The sequence below is a fragment of the Xyrauchen texanus genome, chromosome 14 (assembly GCF_025860055.1).
Source record: "Xyrauchen texanus isolate HMW12.3.18 chromosome 14, RBS_HiC_50CHRs, whole genome shotgun sequence".
NCBI classification, from domain to species: domain Eukaryota; kingdom Metazoa; phylum Chordata; class Actinopteri; order Cypriniformes; family Catostomidae; genus Xyrauchen; species Xyrauchen texanus.
This window is the reverse complement of record NC_068289.1, coordinates 45216138-45231224: the sequence shown is the minus strand read 5'-3', so window position 1 is coordinate 45231224 and position 15087 is coordinate 45216138. Positions and strand designations below refer to the sequence as shown.

General features: G+C 36.4%; 1 protein-coding gene across 2 annotated transcripts in view; it reads left to right on the top strand.

Moving 5' to 3' along the window:
* LOC127654940 (protein ITPRID2-like) overlaps positions 1 to 15087 on the top strand; it is a 72324-nt gene that overhangs the window by 23677 nt on the left and 33560 nt on the right. For both annotated transcript variants that reach the window (XM_052142511.1, XM_052142512.1), the window contains exons 3-5: positions 2917 to 2959; positions 12040 to 12089; positions 14006 to 14059. In XM_052142511.1, the coding sequence (XP_051998471.1) occupies positions 2917 to 2959; positions 12040 to 12089; positions 14006 to 14059 (147 nt within the window). The remainder of the gene's footprint in view (positions 1 to 2916; positions 2960 to 12039; positions 12090 to 14005; positions 14060 to 15087) is intronic.

The window sequence follows — 15087 nt, the reverse complement described above, 5'->3', positions numbered from 1 at the left end:
ACTTCTAGCTACGCAAGCTCAATTTTGTGCATTGTTGCATTCCAAAATGTGTCAGACTGCAATTCATAACAGAATGCATTTTCAAAGTTGCAGGAATGGGTGCTCTAGCGGATAGGGATGCACCGATCTGATACCTGGATCGGTATCGGCTCCGATACTGAAGCATTTAGATGGATCGGGTATCGGTCCAACGAGCCCAATCCAAAACCAATACTGTGTTTTAGTCATGTTCGTTACAGTCGAGCTCAACAAATGACATAAAAGAACCATAAAAACACAATTGAGTAGTTCATATGACTCGTGCATTTTATTCAAAGCCACCTGAAGACGTGCGATAGCTCTGTGAATCACAAGTTTAATGGGTTCCAAAAAATAACTGTGAATGAAAAGTGAGCTGATATCTTCCAACTAAATTGAACAAAAAGAGATCAAAATCCTTTGAAGTCCAGATACAAGTTGAAAAAAACAATTGCCAAAAAAAAAAAAACGCTTATACTGGAATTACTGCTAATTTTGCTGCTATATTATCCAGTATACTATTTAACAAAGTTTTTCTTAAGCTATACATTTATATTGAAATAATGTGTATTTAGTATTGAAATGTTTGTATTTCTTTACATATTAAAGAGTACACCCAATTAGTTCTATACAATAATATAAAGATAGTTTAAACTGATTATGCAAAAAAAACAACACTGGCGGAACAACTATTTGAAGAGAATATTGCTGAGCCAGTTAGTTAAAGGTGCTGTAAGCTATTATTATTATTATTATTATTATTATTATTATTATTATTAAAATTTTTTTTTCATGGAAATGTATGCAAAATTTTAATACTACCAGAAAGATATTACTAAAATAAGTGTTGTGAGATACCTCACCGGCAGCTGTCCTCTGTGACCGCTGTATACGTTGTAAACAGCAAAACAAATTGTCAATAATTTTGCACGTTCTCGAATTTTAGTTTCAGCTAATCATTGGGGTTATATGTTGCTCATAACAGTTGTCAGTTTAGGCCGCTATTTTGCAGCTGTTGTTTTTAACAATCGTTTCAGCATGATGTCAGTCTCAATAAAGCTCATTTTGTATTTTGGGATTTCGGGTTTTGGAAAGAGGGGGCATGGCTAATCCAACAGCTCAGTCTTGTGTAGGTAGTACGGCTAAAATTGCCTACAGCACTTTTAAAGTCAATATATTTATAGCAACTTACCTGAAAAATAACACATCCAGTTTAATATCACATATTTTGAAGGTAACTATCGTCCTCTTGAGGACTAGGGCTGTCAACAGGGCTGAGAAACTAAATAAAACATTTTCACTGAATTATATTAGAATAGAATCTACAAGACATCTGATTTTTAAATTGGCATCGTCTCCTACGTATGGCGCAAAAAATCAATATATACCAGTCAGCACCATGTGATAGCTATTGTTTATTACAAAGAACATACATCATATATGGCTATTAAGAATTGTGTATAAAATGGTTGTCAATGATTTAGCCAATTCAAATTCTCAAATCTTGATTAAAAAGTCAAATGAGAAAAGTACCGCTACAATAGACAGTTATATGTTAGCATAGTGTTGCACAGTAGTCTATACTCAAGCTCCATAATACTGGCGGTATCACAGTGTTTTTATAGTACATTTGTGTGTATGTACCAAATGCTTTTACAGTGAGACACTCATAGGAACAAGCCAAGGCATAGTCAAGACACAACCCCCAAATAGTTTTTCCTAAGGGGCTGTTCACTTCAAATGCATCCGTCTTTTTCTTTTTAAGCATGCAAAGGACGGACAGACATCTTTGACTTTTGCGCCATGTCTCGCTGTTTTCTCAGGGTCTCGTGCTGGGGTGGTGCATTTTTGTAGACACTGTGTAAATTTAAAAGGAAATTCAGCCTTTAAAACACGTCTCAAGACCCGCGTTCCTTTTTTATTTTTTGCACTGCACCTGTTTTAGGCATAAAATGCAATGACTGCCTTATTGAGTACTGTGATTTGTTAATGCCACAGTAACGCAAGGATGCACTTAAAGTATGTTCAACCATTTAAATACTCGTTAAAGTGGACACTTAACAATGTATACACATTAAAGGTGATATGGGTTTTAAAGCTGAACCAGGTGTTGAATGATCTGTATGTATGTTTGTTTGTTTTCTGTCTACGTTACCCCTTTTATTTATATTTGAGTTACGTTGCAGTGTTTAAGCTTTTGGTGGTTAACAGCTCTTCAGGAAGGTGCATAATACACCAATCAACCACAACATTAAAACCTAATAATAATAAAAGCCTAATATCGTGTAGGTCCCCCTTGTGCCGCCAAAACAGCTCTTAACTGTTGAGACATGGACACTACAAGACCTCTGAAGGTGTCCTGTGGTATCTGGCATCAAGATGTTGTTTTATGTTATATCTCGTTTTGAAGATCTAAAACCATTTATTATGAAAAATACACAATAACAGTAGAAATCACAATGGGTGCAAATACTTTTCCACAGCACTATATCCCATCCCTTCACAGGTGCCATTGTAATGAGATAAAAAATGTTGTTCACTTCACCTGTCAGTGATTTTAATGTTGTGGCTGATCAGTGTAAATTGTAATGCTATATTTATCACAGCTGGGATAAATTACAGAGGTTTGGCTGCTTGGAATGTCATTTGATCAGAATGTCTGATGCTCGATGCAGGTCATGATAAGACTAAATAAAGACTTCTGACAGGCCTCATTCTGAACCAAAGGGGAAAAATGTAAAGAAACACTGATAATCTGTTCTCTGAACTTGCCCTGTTGTCTGTTAGATCTGGTTGCTGTTGTTATCTCTGTTGTTTTTAAGGAAATTATTATTTTTTTATTACACAGAACATTTATTCATAACTTTAATTTTTCATTTCCTCTGTTTTTATCCTCAGGTCCTATTCCAAACAAAATAGCGAGCTGGCTTAGAGACTGCAGGTAGGTTACATAAAATCTAAATGCAAATGGCATGAGAAAGATCTATGTACAAGGTGTGACGTGAATTGTTAAATAAACAAATTGCCGTGAGAGTGTTTTAAAGGTTGTTTTGTCACTGACAAGCACACTGCAAAAATCTATTTCATATAAGTATAAATCTATTAAGAGTTATTGAATTTTCGAAATAAATTCAAGCAAGAATTATGTGCATAATTTATTAACATAGTTAAAACATATGTATAGCTCTCACAAAAATGGAAATTCTGTCATTTACTCTCCCTCATGTTGTTTCAAACCTGGATGGCTTTCTTTCTTTTATTGAAAACAAAATTAGATTTTATTGACCGACCTCAGTCACCATTCACTTTTTATGGAAAAAGTAAATGGTGAATAAGTAAAACAGTGGATAAATCTTTTGCATTCCATTGAAGAAAGAACCGAATATGGGTTTGTAACTACAAGAGGAAGAGTAAATTATGACAGAATTTTCATATATACATTCTCTGAATTCTCTGCCTTATTATCTACAGTTTGCTTCAATATACTGTATGTACTTGTGTTAAGGATGTTTAGATATTTTACTTATTAAATCCAAAAATACTGGATAAGATTTTTTTTTTTTTTTTGCAGTGCAGTAAATTAGAATCGTGTGAATAATGTGTACAGAATCTTACTAGATTCAGCAAGGTCATTACCTCTGAAGACTGGCAATTGTCCTTTTGTGTTTCAAGGTTTTTTGTGTTGTGTGCAATTTTTTTTGGGGGGGGACATGTTTGGGTCCATGGGGCCCCATTATTGCTGAAGTTGTCTTTGGAGAATTCTTAATCTCTCTTTCTGTACTGCTAGGCTGTGCTTTTTAAAGATGTACGACTCTTTGGCTCTAAAGTGTAAGAGGAAAGAGCTGTTGCAATTGATTTACTTTGTAGATATTCGTCCCTCATGACCAACATAAACCTTCCACGTGAAAAACAAAAACTGATTCCAGAATTGATTGTGCATGTCACTCATTGCCATCTCAACGATCTTGTAGAATTCTAAAGAAAACGCTTAGATGTTGTTGTTGTTTTTATGTTTTGTTTTTGGTAGTACGTATTGTAGGAACATTATTGGCTTAAAGGAACAAGTACCCCAAAAATTGGAGTTCTATCATTCTCTATGTTGTTCCAAACCCTTTTAATGTTATTTTTCCATGAATACAAAAAGAAAATAATGGAAGAATTCTCATCTAAGCTCTTCCCCTGGCTGTCAACACACACACACACACACACACACACACACACACACACAGATCCAAGTCTTAAGAAGACATATGATAGCTTTGTGTGAGGAACAAACCAAAATGTAAGTATTTATTCACTGAAATCTACCCCTCTCCTGCATATCACAAATGTAATTCTTCTTTAACCCCTTACACCCTGAAGGCTTTTTTAAGGATTTAATGCTTAAATGGCATACCCAAAAGTAAGAGTTTATAACTTTAAAAACAATTGCAGAGGGTCAAATCCATGGAATCATTTTTAGAAAAGCTTTCAAATGTAAAAAAAATATATATTTTAATCACGCTGAGGGACTCCCTTGATACAACACTGCTGGCAAAACTAAGTTTGAAAGTAGTAGAAAGCAAATTTAAAAGCAGTATTTGAGAACTGGTTAGATCAGCTATATTCATTGTATTCATAAAAAAAATAAAAATTCACACCAATCTCCACTCCATACCCCATAATGACAGAGCAAAAACCAGATTTGTGATAACTTTCCAAATGTATTTTATTTTATAAAAGAAAAAACTATTCATGAAAACGATGTTTTCAGACATAAGTATTCAGACCCGTAAATCAGTACTTAGTTGAAGCACCTTTTGTCAGCGATTAAAGCCTCAAGTCTTTTTGGGTATGATGCGACAAGCTTTGCACACCTGGATTTGGGGATTTTCTGCCATTTCTTCTCTGCAGATCCTCTCAAGCTGTCAGGTTTGATGGGGACCATCGATGGACAGACATGTTCAGGTCTCGAGTTGTTCGATCAGGTCCAAGTCCGGGCTCTGGCTGGGCCACTCAAGGACATTCACAGAGTTGTCCCTAAGCCACTCTTGCGTTGTCTTGGATGTGTGCTTAGGGTCATTGTCCTGTTGGAAGGCCCAGTCTGAGGTCCTGAGTGTTCTGGACCGGGTTTTCATTAAGGATATCTCAGGGTTGAAGGATAGCGTTCAGCTTTCCTTCAACCCTGATGAGTCCCCCAGTCCCTGCTGCTGAAAACACCCCCAAAGCATGATGCCACCACCATCATGCTTTAGGGCTGAAACAATTATTCGACGTTATCGACAACCTCAGCAATAAAAAAAATTGTTGACAAAAAATGTCATTGTTGAATAGTCATTGATCTCATTTAACATGAGATCACATTAAACTCTAATGATGATGCACGAGATCAGCACAGCAGCTCGCGCCTGATTTAGGAGAGGAAGAATTACACCAATCACAGTCCAGATGCACTCTAAACTTTCCAAACAGCTTCAGGTGATGTAGATCCAAAAGTATGAGGGATTTATAATGCAAAAATACCAAATAATTAAATACAGAAGCACTCTCATTGTGGAATAAGCAGAGCTGGAGCTCTTTAGAGGAAACACAGCGGCGTTACATCTTTAATGCAGTTATATTTAATGCGTTATAGCTTAAAGTTCAAATAACATGGAAGCATATCATGTAAATAACTACAAACTCCAAAACTGGCATTTCTCTGTGCGGTTAGTGCCTCTTCTATGAGTTGAGTGAATTGTCCCGATCTAAGGGGGAGAGATTGAAACTGAACCCGGCTGAGGTCTCGGGGACGCTCGTCCCTCAAGCGCACTTAATGCAGGTAGATTATAACGTGATGGCTCGTGAATTATTGAATCATAATATATGTCACTTTGCATTTCTTATTGTGAAGAAAATTGGCAATATGCAGCTTTATTAATATGAGAGAGGTTTGAATGGATTGAAGTGAACAGAAAGGTGAGAGAGGGTAGTCTTCGCCCCATTATGCTCTGCAACAAAATACGTTTTTGATTTGTTTTTGTTTTTGCTTGTTTTCCAATATACAATTCTAAAACTCCTTTAAAACAAAGTACATTCTCTTTAGCAGCTATACTGCAGAATAAAAATGTATTATCTGAGAATGTTGAATATAATTTTCAAAATACAAATATTTTAAAATATCTACAAATCCTTTAAAAAAAGATGCATTCACCTGAGAAGCAGCATATACAATATTTAGACTTGCTTTTAGAGAATAGATCTTGAATATAAATATATTTGTATTTACTGCACTCGCAGAAGTATAATCAAGTGAAAAAATACACTTATTTAAGATACATTCTCTTAAAGCAAATCTAAATATCTTATATGTTGCTTCTCAAGTAAATGTATCTTGTTTTAAGGATTTTTAGACCATTTAAAATGGAAAACAAGACAAAAACACTTGATGATATGAGGATATTTTGCAGTGAATTTCTTTACTGAATTAAACTTAATAAAATATTTTTTCCCTTTAATTCAGTTAATGTATTTTAGAGGTATTTTTAAAAGATTATTTTGTCCTTGTTTTTTGTTAGAAAGCACATTTAATACAACCTTTTAAGTCAGGGCATAAGCTGAATAATCGTTTAAGAGCTAATGGTTAATCGTTGCAATAATCGCTCGAATAGTCAAATAATCGTTAGTTGCAGCACTACCACGCTTCACCGTTGGGAAGGTATTGTGCAGGTGATGAGCGGTGCCTGGTCCATAAAGCCCAGATTTGTGAAGTGTTTCAGTGATGGTTGTTCTTCTGCAGGTTTCTACCATCTCCACACATGATTTCTGGAGCTTAATCAGAGAGACTATCGTGTTCTTGGTCACCTCTCTTACCAAGGCCCTTCTCCCCCAGTTGCTCAGTTTGGCCGGGCGGCCAGCTCTAAAACTTCCATTTAAGAGTTATGGAGGTCTCTGTGCTCTTGGGAATCTTCAATGCAGCCAAAATTGTTCTGTAGCTTTACCCGTATATGTGCCTCAACACAGTCCTGTCTCGGAGCTCTGCAGGCAGTTAGTTCCTTTTAACTTATGCTTGGTTTTTGCTCTATGCATTTTCAGACCTAATATAGACAGGTGTGTGCCTTTCCAAATCATGTCCAATCAATTGATTGTGGCACAGGTGGACTACAATCAAAGTGTAGAAACATCTCCAAGGTGATCCAGAGAAATGGGATGCACCTGAGCGAAGTTTCAATTGTCATAGCAAAGGCTGTGAATACTTATATCAGTGTGATATTTCAGTTTTTTCTATTTAGTAAATTTGCAAAGTTATTAAAATCAGTCTTTTGCTTTGTCATTATGGGGTATGGAGGTAGATTGATGTGGAAAAAATATTTAAAGCATTTAGCATAAGGCTGCAACATGTGAAACAAATTAAGGGGTCTGAATACTTTCTTATTGCACCATATATATTTTTTTCACGATTAGTGCCTGGTACCGGGCTGCACCGAGTGTAAGAGGTTAAACTGGCTTTTCATATTTGGAAGATTTTAACGTCATAATTTTCCGAAGTAATCAAATATGCCTTTACAGTTTTACATCAGCAGTGTCTTGACATTATTCTAAAGATTTTTGAAGAAATTCATGTAAACAAAAGAGGGATATTTCAAAGTCTGTTAAAAGTGCCATACTTCCTGCTGCCACTTGGTGGCGCTATGACCCTGACCCATAATAGCTGCATCAATGTGATCAGCACCAATTACCGTACATACAGCTGAATTTTCATCAAAATCACACAATGCACACAAGACATAAGGCACTTAATTTTTCCCATTTTTCACCATAAACTTATTGCTTTGTCATGGCAAAACCATTCAAAATTTAAAAAAAATAAGTTCTCTATTTAGCTTCTTCAATGTCTTGGCATGATGTTGCACAAATTTGGTGCCAGACACATGAATCCCCTAGGAGTATTTAAAGGATCAGAGCCTGCTTTTCAGAAAATCCAAACTGCTTCCTGTTGGGTGGGGCAAATTACTCTATGAATGTTGTTTGGCTTGATGAGAACCATGTATGTACCAATTTTGGTGAATGTAGGTGAAAATGGGGGTTCTACAGAGCCCCCTCTGCAACTTTTGCCCAGCCACAATGGCCGACGACGATGAGTGCAAAACCTTCTACCGAAAACCTTGAAAATAATAATAATAAATATAGCTGCAAGCAGCAATTCTCGGGGTACAAGCCATAGAAGCAGTTTAATTATTAATCAATAAACATATTTGCTTGTTGTCAGATATCACCAAAAAAAACAGTTTGTTCAGTATCACCTTGAACAAAGACAGCATGCACAATTTCAAGTCATTCTGATGACAGGTTCTATAGTTAGAGCCATTTGTAGATTATTAAATATTATTATTGCACCACCTAGTGACCAATCCAAGGTGATTGAGTTACTTTGATACCCTACACGTTTGTCTCAAGTGTGGTTTGCTCAATGCATTCAGGAGTTATAGACTTGTGTGTTTAGGTTTCACCCACACGATTTCATTGGTCTATTATAGCCATGCAAAACATGTTCAACATGTTTTTGATCATTATTGATTTAGGGACTCCAAAGAATCTTTCTAAACTGGTTTCATTTTGATCAGACAATATCTTGGGACTAGTTCGCAAAAGTATGTTTTGAAACTAATTGGCGATGTTAAAACAACTATTTAATTTACAGCAAAAGTTCTTAAGGCAAAGTTGTTCAAGGTGAGGAGTGCTATCTAGATACATGAATTACTTGTGTATTTGTTAAACAGTGTGAGACATACAGCCATTTCTGTGCATGTAAAATGTGATCGTGCCTTCCAGTGGCAGATGTATTTTTTTATTTCGTACATATTTCTGTGGCAAAAATTTGCGTCCACCGTGTCAGCATGAGCACTAGCATCTCTGAAATTTGTAGATCTCTAGGATTTACAGTTTGGTCTACACGATGAGTTTTGCGGCAGAATAATAATAATAAATATAGCTGCAAGCAGCAATTATTGGAGTTCAAGCACCATAGGGCCTTTAAGACCATGTTCTGGACAATATTAGGCATTTCTCAGACATTATGCAACAAAGATAATGCACAAATTGCATGAAAAATGTCAACTCAATTTTAAAAGCGGTAACATTGTTATATCCACTTTAAATGTTGTCATTATTATAGCACCACCAAGTGGCCGAGCCCCATTTCTTTGTATGTTTGTCCTCAGAATAAGCCCTTACATAAGTGTGCCAAATTTCGTGAAGATATTTAATTAAGTTCTAGCCATTTACATAAAAGTGGCCACGCCTACTTCCTGTGTTTTCACTTATCGTATCTAACGTGAATCGAAAGTTCAAACTTTTTTTAATAATTATTGATATTGACGCTCCATAGAGACATTTGGCATTGGTTTGGTCCCGACCAGATGAACGGCCTAGGACTAGTTCGCAAGTATGTTTTGCAAAAAACCAAGATGGCGGAATTTTTGTCTGTGACAAATGGTTATAATGTTATGGCCATTTTTTTTGTGTTCAAATTTGGCAGTTTAAAGAAGAAAAACATGTTTCAGTTTATTTGTTTTACATATCAGGAATATTTTGAATAGATGAATACTCTATGGATCATTTTAACATTCGTGGAGCAAGTCTTAACCAGGTAATTACCTTAATCGCTGATGTGAATATAAATGTGGTCAGATTTAAGAGACGGCTAGACGAGCTCCAATGTGAAATCATCACTTCAGGTCAGGAATTTAACATCGCACTCAGGTTTAAGCTATTAATAAATGATCATGTGTGAGTTATGTGATTTCAAGAAATGGAAAGTGTATATGATGTTGTATCTTAGTTAATGTTACACTTGATAAGCTCCAGACGCACACAACTTACAGAGACCACACACTGAGTCAAGACCACGCCCATCCGATCTGAAGTCACAACGTGCGCATTTTCATTCACAAGGTTTACACTTTAGAAATATTAGGCTGCACAGATTCATAAATTAGTTGTAATTTTGGATGTTTATTTAAAATTTCGCTTTATCCTTGTGCTTTTTCGATAATCAGTCAAACAAATATTTTTGTATGTTATTTGGATGAATCCATTATTCTATTTGATGCCATTATCCATGCCTTTCTGAATAAGGCATTCAGCTTCGAGCAAATCCCTAGTAGATATTGATCAATTAATCAAATCACGTTAAATCAAAGGAATTGTATCGTTGTACGATTTTACTTACAAACTTTTTTAGGAGGGTCTGTAGATAATGTATACCAAATTTAATGCCAAATGGACTAACGGTCTTGGAGGATTTAGAAAAAGTATGTTTTTCAAAAATGTTGCAGAAAAAAGGATTCACAGGAGGAAAAAAAAATTTATTCTAGCCCCTACAGTTCAGAAGTTATGGCCCAAAACGCATTTGCCTTTGTTATAGCGCCACCTTTTGGCCTGTCGGGGTAAGAACATGTGTATGTCTAAGTTGTGTTAGTACTACCATTCCCCATGTTTCATGTCTCTAGGCCTTAGGCTTGGTCTGCACAATCAGTTTTAGGGGAGAATAATAATAATAATAATAATAATAATTTAAAAAATCCTGACAAATACAATAGAGTTTTAGCCCTTTGGGCTTGAACCCCTAATAATCCTTATTAGAACAATAGGGTCTCTGTACATTCAGTGCTTGGGCCCTAATTAAAGTGGCCATGACCGTAAATTTCTGTATGTCCCTCACATAAATTTAGCTATTTATTTGTATACATATAGCTTCATAAGATCTGGAATATAGTGCAAGATTCTCCTTTTCGTGGTCCCATGTACATTCTTAAAATTTTTCTGTTTTGAGTTCTCTGGAAACAATAACAGCACATTAGTTTCAAACAACAAAATGAGTAAATAATTGCAGAATTTTCATTTTTGGGTGAACTATTCCTTCAAAGTTTATTTAATCAAATTCTCAGATCAAGTGCAAATTACCCATCGCCTTTTGCACATGACACAGTTGCAGCATGTTTGAGCTTGAACGCCACACACTAGGTCAATAAAAATACCTTGTGCTTCCACTGTCCTAACTCCCAATTCCTGCTCATTATCATCGAACACTCAAAAGACAGACATCCTCCTACAGTCTAACAGGAAATGTAAGTGTCTCTGCTCCATTGGAAAGTCGCTGGTTGTCCGGAGGTAGATGACTTTGTGCTACTGGAGTCGTGTAACATGGCCAGCACGCAGCAGAGTACAAGCTATTCTTAGCCTCAGCGGCCGTCGTTTTACGTGGTGCATTTTTTCTCATGCCGTTTGAATATCCAGGTGTCTGGATGAAAGTTGCAGGAGTGTTCAGAGATGTTGTTCTGTAAGTGTCAATACTAAGCAAGAAAGCGTATGTGTCAAAAGAATCTTGCAGTTATGTTGTTTTGCGTGAATTGTTTATAATACGGTGTTGGGGTTCCAAGGACTAACTCTTCATGTTGCAAACATTTTTATGTATATTAATGCGTGATATAGAGAGAGAGAGAGAGAGAGAGAGAGAGAGAGAGAGAGAGAGAGAGAGAGAGAGAGAGAGAGAGAGAGAGAGAGAGAGAGAGAGAGAGAGAGAGAGAGAGAGAGAGAGAGAGAGAGAGAGAGAGAGAGAGAGAGAGAGAGAGAGAGAGATATTATAGATAGAAGTCTTTTTTGCCAGTAAAAATGTCTAAGCATGCTTAAAACAAAATCAGTTTATATGTCAAGTAAAATTGCATAAGATATTAAGACTTGTTTTACAGTGAAGATTTAAGGTTTATGCTTAAAAATGAAGAAGAAGAAAAAAACAGTTTGGTATTTTGGTAACCCAGTGGGGTAAGCTGAATATTCTCTGAAACAAGTCTTATTGTCTTACACAATTTTACTTCTTACACAAAATATATCTTGTTTTATGGATGATTTAATATTTTTACTGGAAAACAAGACAATCATACTTTTTTGCGGTGCAAGTGACAGGGCAGGGCATTTGTTTTTATGCATTTCCACTCAAATGAACTTTTAAGCGAGGGAAATTAGGAGTTGAAGGAAGATATGTCATTTTTCATCTCTCAACAGGACTCCTCTTGGCGCCTCATTGGACGAACAGAGCATCAGTCCATCCAAAGGTGAGTTTACATTTAAATAGATCCAAATTGTCTTTTGTTGTGCATTTGTTTTAGGGATAGATCACAATGGTCTGATATTGACTAGTCATCCAACAACAAATCAGTCGAGTAGTTTATCTAGTTTTTTTTTTTTTTTCATATACTGTTTATATTTTTAGCAACAAATCTTTAATTAGCATCCTTGGAGCGTGCTGTGGTATACACGATAAAACCCTCTTGGAAAAGTTGTCTTTAAATGTATTTTAACTTCAAAGCACCACAGCTTCAACTATATACAAACAGATGCAGGTTTTTTTTTTCTTTCTTTTTTTTTTTTTTTTGCAGGCCACAATGAACATTGTGTTTTAAACACTCATTCTGTTCCATTTCATTACACATAGTCTAGCCGTTTTGAATGCAAGAATGCATCTTCTGTAAATGCCCCTTGATGGAATATTCCTGGTTCAATACAAGTTAAGCTCAATCAACAGCATTTGTGGCATAATATTGATTACCACAAAAAAAAATCTTTAGACTCGTTTCTCCTATTCTTAAAAAAAAAAAAAAAAAAAAAGCCAAAATTGAGGTTACAGTGAGGCACTAATGGAAGTGAATTTTTGGAGCTTAGAATTTTATAAAAGCACATGTATTAATTCTTCTGTTAAAACTCATGTATCGTTTGAGCTGTAAAGTGGTGTAAATAGTCATTTTTATAGTCATTTTAGGGTTTGTTGACATTACTTCGTCATGACAACGAAGTTGTAAAAGTGTCTATAACTTTACACAGAAAAAGTTATTCATGTTCATGTTAACACGCACATTGCTTACATTTTGTGGTTTTACATTTCAAAGCGTGAGTATTTTAACGTTTTCAGATTGGCCCGTTCACATCCATTGTTAGTGCCTTACTGTAACTCAGATTTTTGCTCTTCTTTTTTTTAAGAAAAGGAGGGGAGGGAAGTCAAATACATTTTTTGTGCTATCAATATTATGCTACAAATGCTGTTGGTTAAGCTTAACTTGTATTGGACTCTGAATATTCCTTTAAGATACACGTCTGGTTAGGATCAGGTGAACCTGATCTGTGTATTGGACTTCCTTAAAGGGATAGTTCACCAAAAATTTGACAAATTCTGTGAAAGTTTAATGACAATTTAATCAGCCTAGTGTTGTTCCAAACACATTATTTTCTGTCATTCGTGGTACACTATTGGAGATGTTAGGCAGAATGTAAGGGACTGACAGCTTCAGTTACCATTCACTTTCATTGTATATCAAAAAAAAAAATCTTCTCTGGTGTTCCACGGAAAAAAGATATGGAACAACATGAGGGTAAGTACATTTTTAAGAGTGAATAGTTGACTAGCCAAATAGTAGTTCTGTACATTCCTGTGATGAAGCCAGTCACAGCTTTTTTGTTAACTGCATTAGTCTGGGATAGTTTTTACTCAACTATCAGGTGGCCCTTTACTCCACCACTCCTTTTGAACTTTGGAGCAAGATCTCCCACACAGGGCGGATGTACATTGCCTAACACACACTCATACGCTGTCTTGGTGTCAATAACAGCCCCCCCACACACTCCTTTTCACCCCTGTTTGGCAAAGAAGTGCCAATTAGATCAACATATCTTCAGAGTTTGATACTACGCAAAGCCTAGATCCAGATAATGTCGTTCGGTTATGGCTCAAGTCATTCAAACTGCATCGGCAGTCTTTTGGATAACTTCTGAGGTAAGGCAGTTGCACTTATGAGTAAATATTTACCTTTAACCTCTTTGAGTGCGTGCAAGCAAATGCCTTAGTCGAGCCAAGTGCTACATGGTTGTGTGTTGAAGTAGTTTTTATTTAGAAGAACATTGAAATGATCACTTGTTCACCGCAGTAGGTCAGTGCAAAGTGTTTTCTCTCTGTAAGGGTTTTCTCTTTGCTTTTCAGGGCCAATAAAGAATGGCTGTAGCTTTGAAGATGACCTGTCCCTGGGAGCCGAGGGTAAGTACTCTCCACTTACTCCCTCAATTGGGCGTAATTACTCTCATGTTAGCTCCTTTGTGCGGAAAGGAGGTATTCCAAGCATTCCACGTAGCTCCTTAGAGGTTAATGAACCATCAAGAGATCGCTATTGCCAACAAGGCTTACGTTGTTGTCGTCATCTGTTTGTTTTTGTTCTTTAAAGTGTGGTGGATCTTTTTTTTTTGGTGATGCTTACCTTCCTTTTTGGATTACGTACTGTCTTGCATTTACACACCAATGCACCTCAGCATGCACACACACTCATGTGATACTTGTCTTGGCACATCAGATAAGTTATCTCTGGTTTCATGGTGAGCTCTCTATACCAGGTGTTAGCAGGAGAGAAAGGCTTCAATAATTCAAGTGAATTAACACGTCACTTTTAATTCCTCAAGGAATTAAATTTATGTTAGTTTACAATTATTTGCAGTCAGGGATTATTTAATGCTGATGTGCGATGTTTGATTAAGGCGTGGATTTTTTTGTTTTGGGTGTGTGTGTGTGTGTGTGTGTGTGTGTTTGTGTACTAGGGGTGGGCTGTATGACCAAAATGTAATATCACAGATGTATATTTTATTTTATATTTATAGATTGTTTTAAATATATTATACATTTCCGTTATGTGTATTTTGCCAACATTTTGAAAGAATTTCTCTCATCCAATGTTGTAAATTATACAGGGAACCTTCTAATTTGGTAGATTCCGAAATATTAATTTATAAAATGGGGGCCTGGGTAGCTCTGCAAGTAAAGACGCTGTCTACCACACCTGGAGTCGCAAGTTCGAATGCAGGGCGTGCTGAGTGAATCCAGTCAGGCTTCCTAAGCAAACAATTGGCCCAGTTGCTAGGGTGGGTAGAGTCACGTTTGGTTAACCTCCTCGTGGTTGCTATAATGTGGTTCTTGCTCTCGGTGGGGTGCATGGTGAGTTGTCCGTGGATGCTGCAGAGAATAGTGTGAAGTCTCCACACGCACTAGGTCTCCGCGGTAACACGCTCAACAAGGCA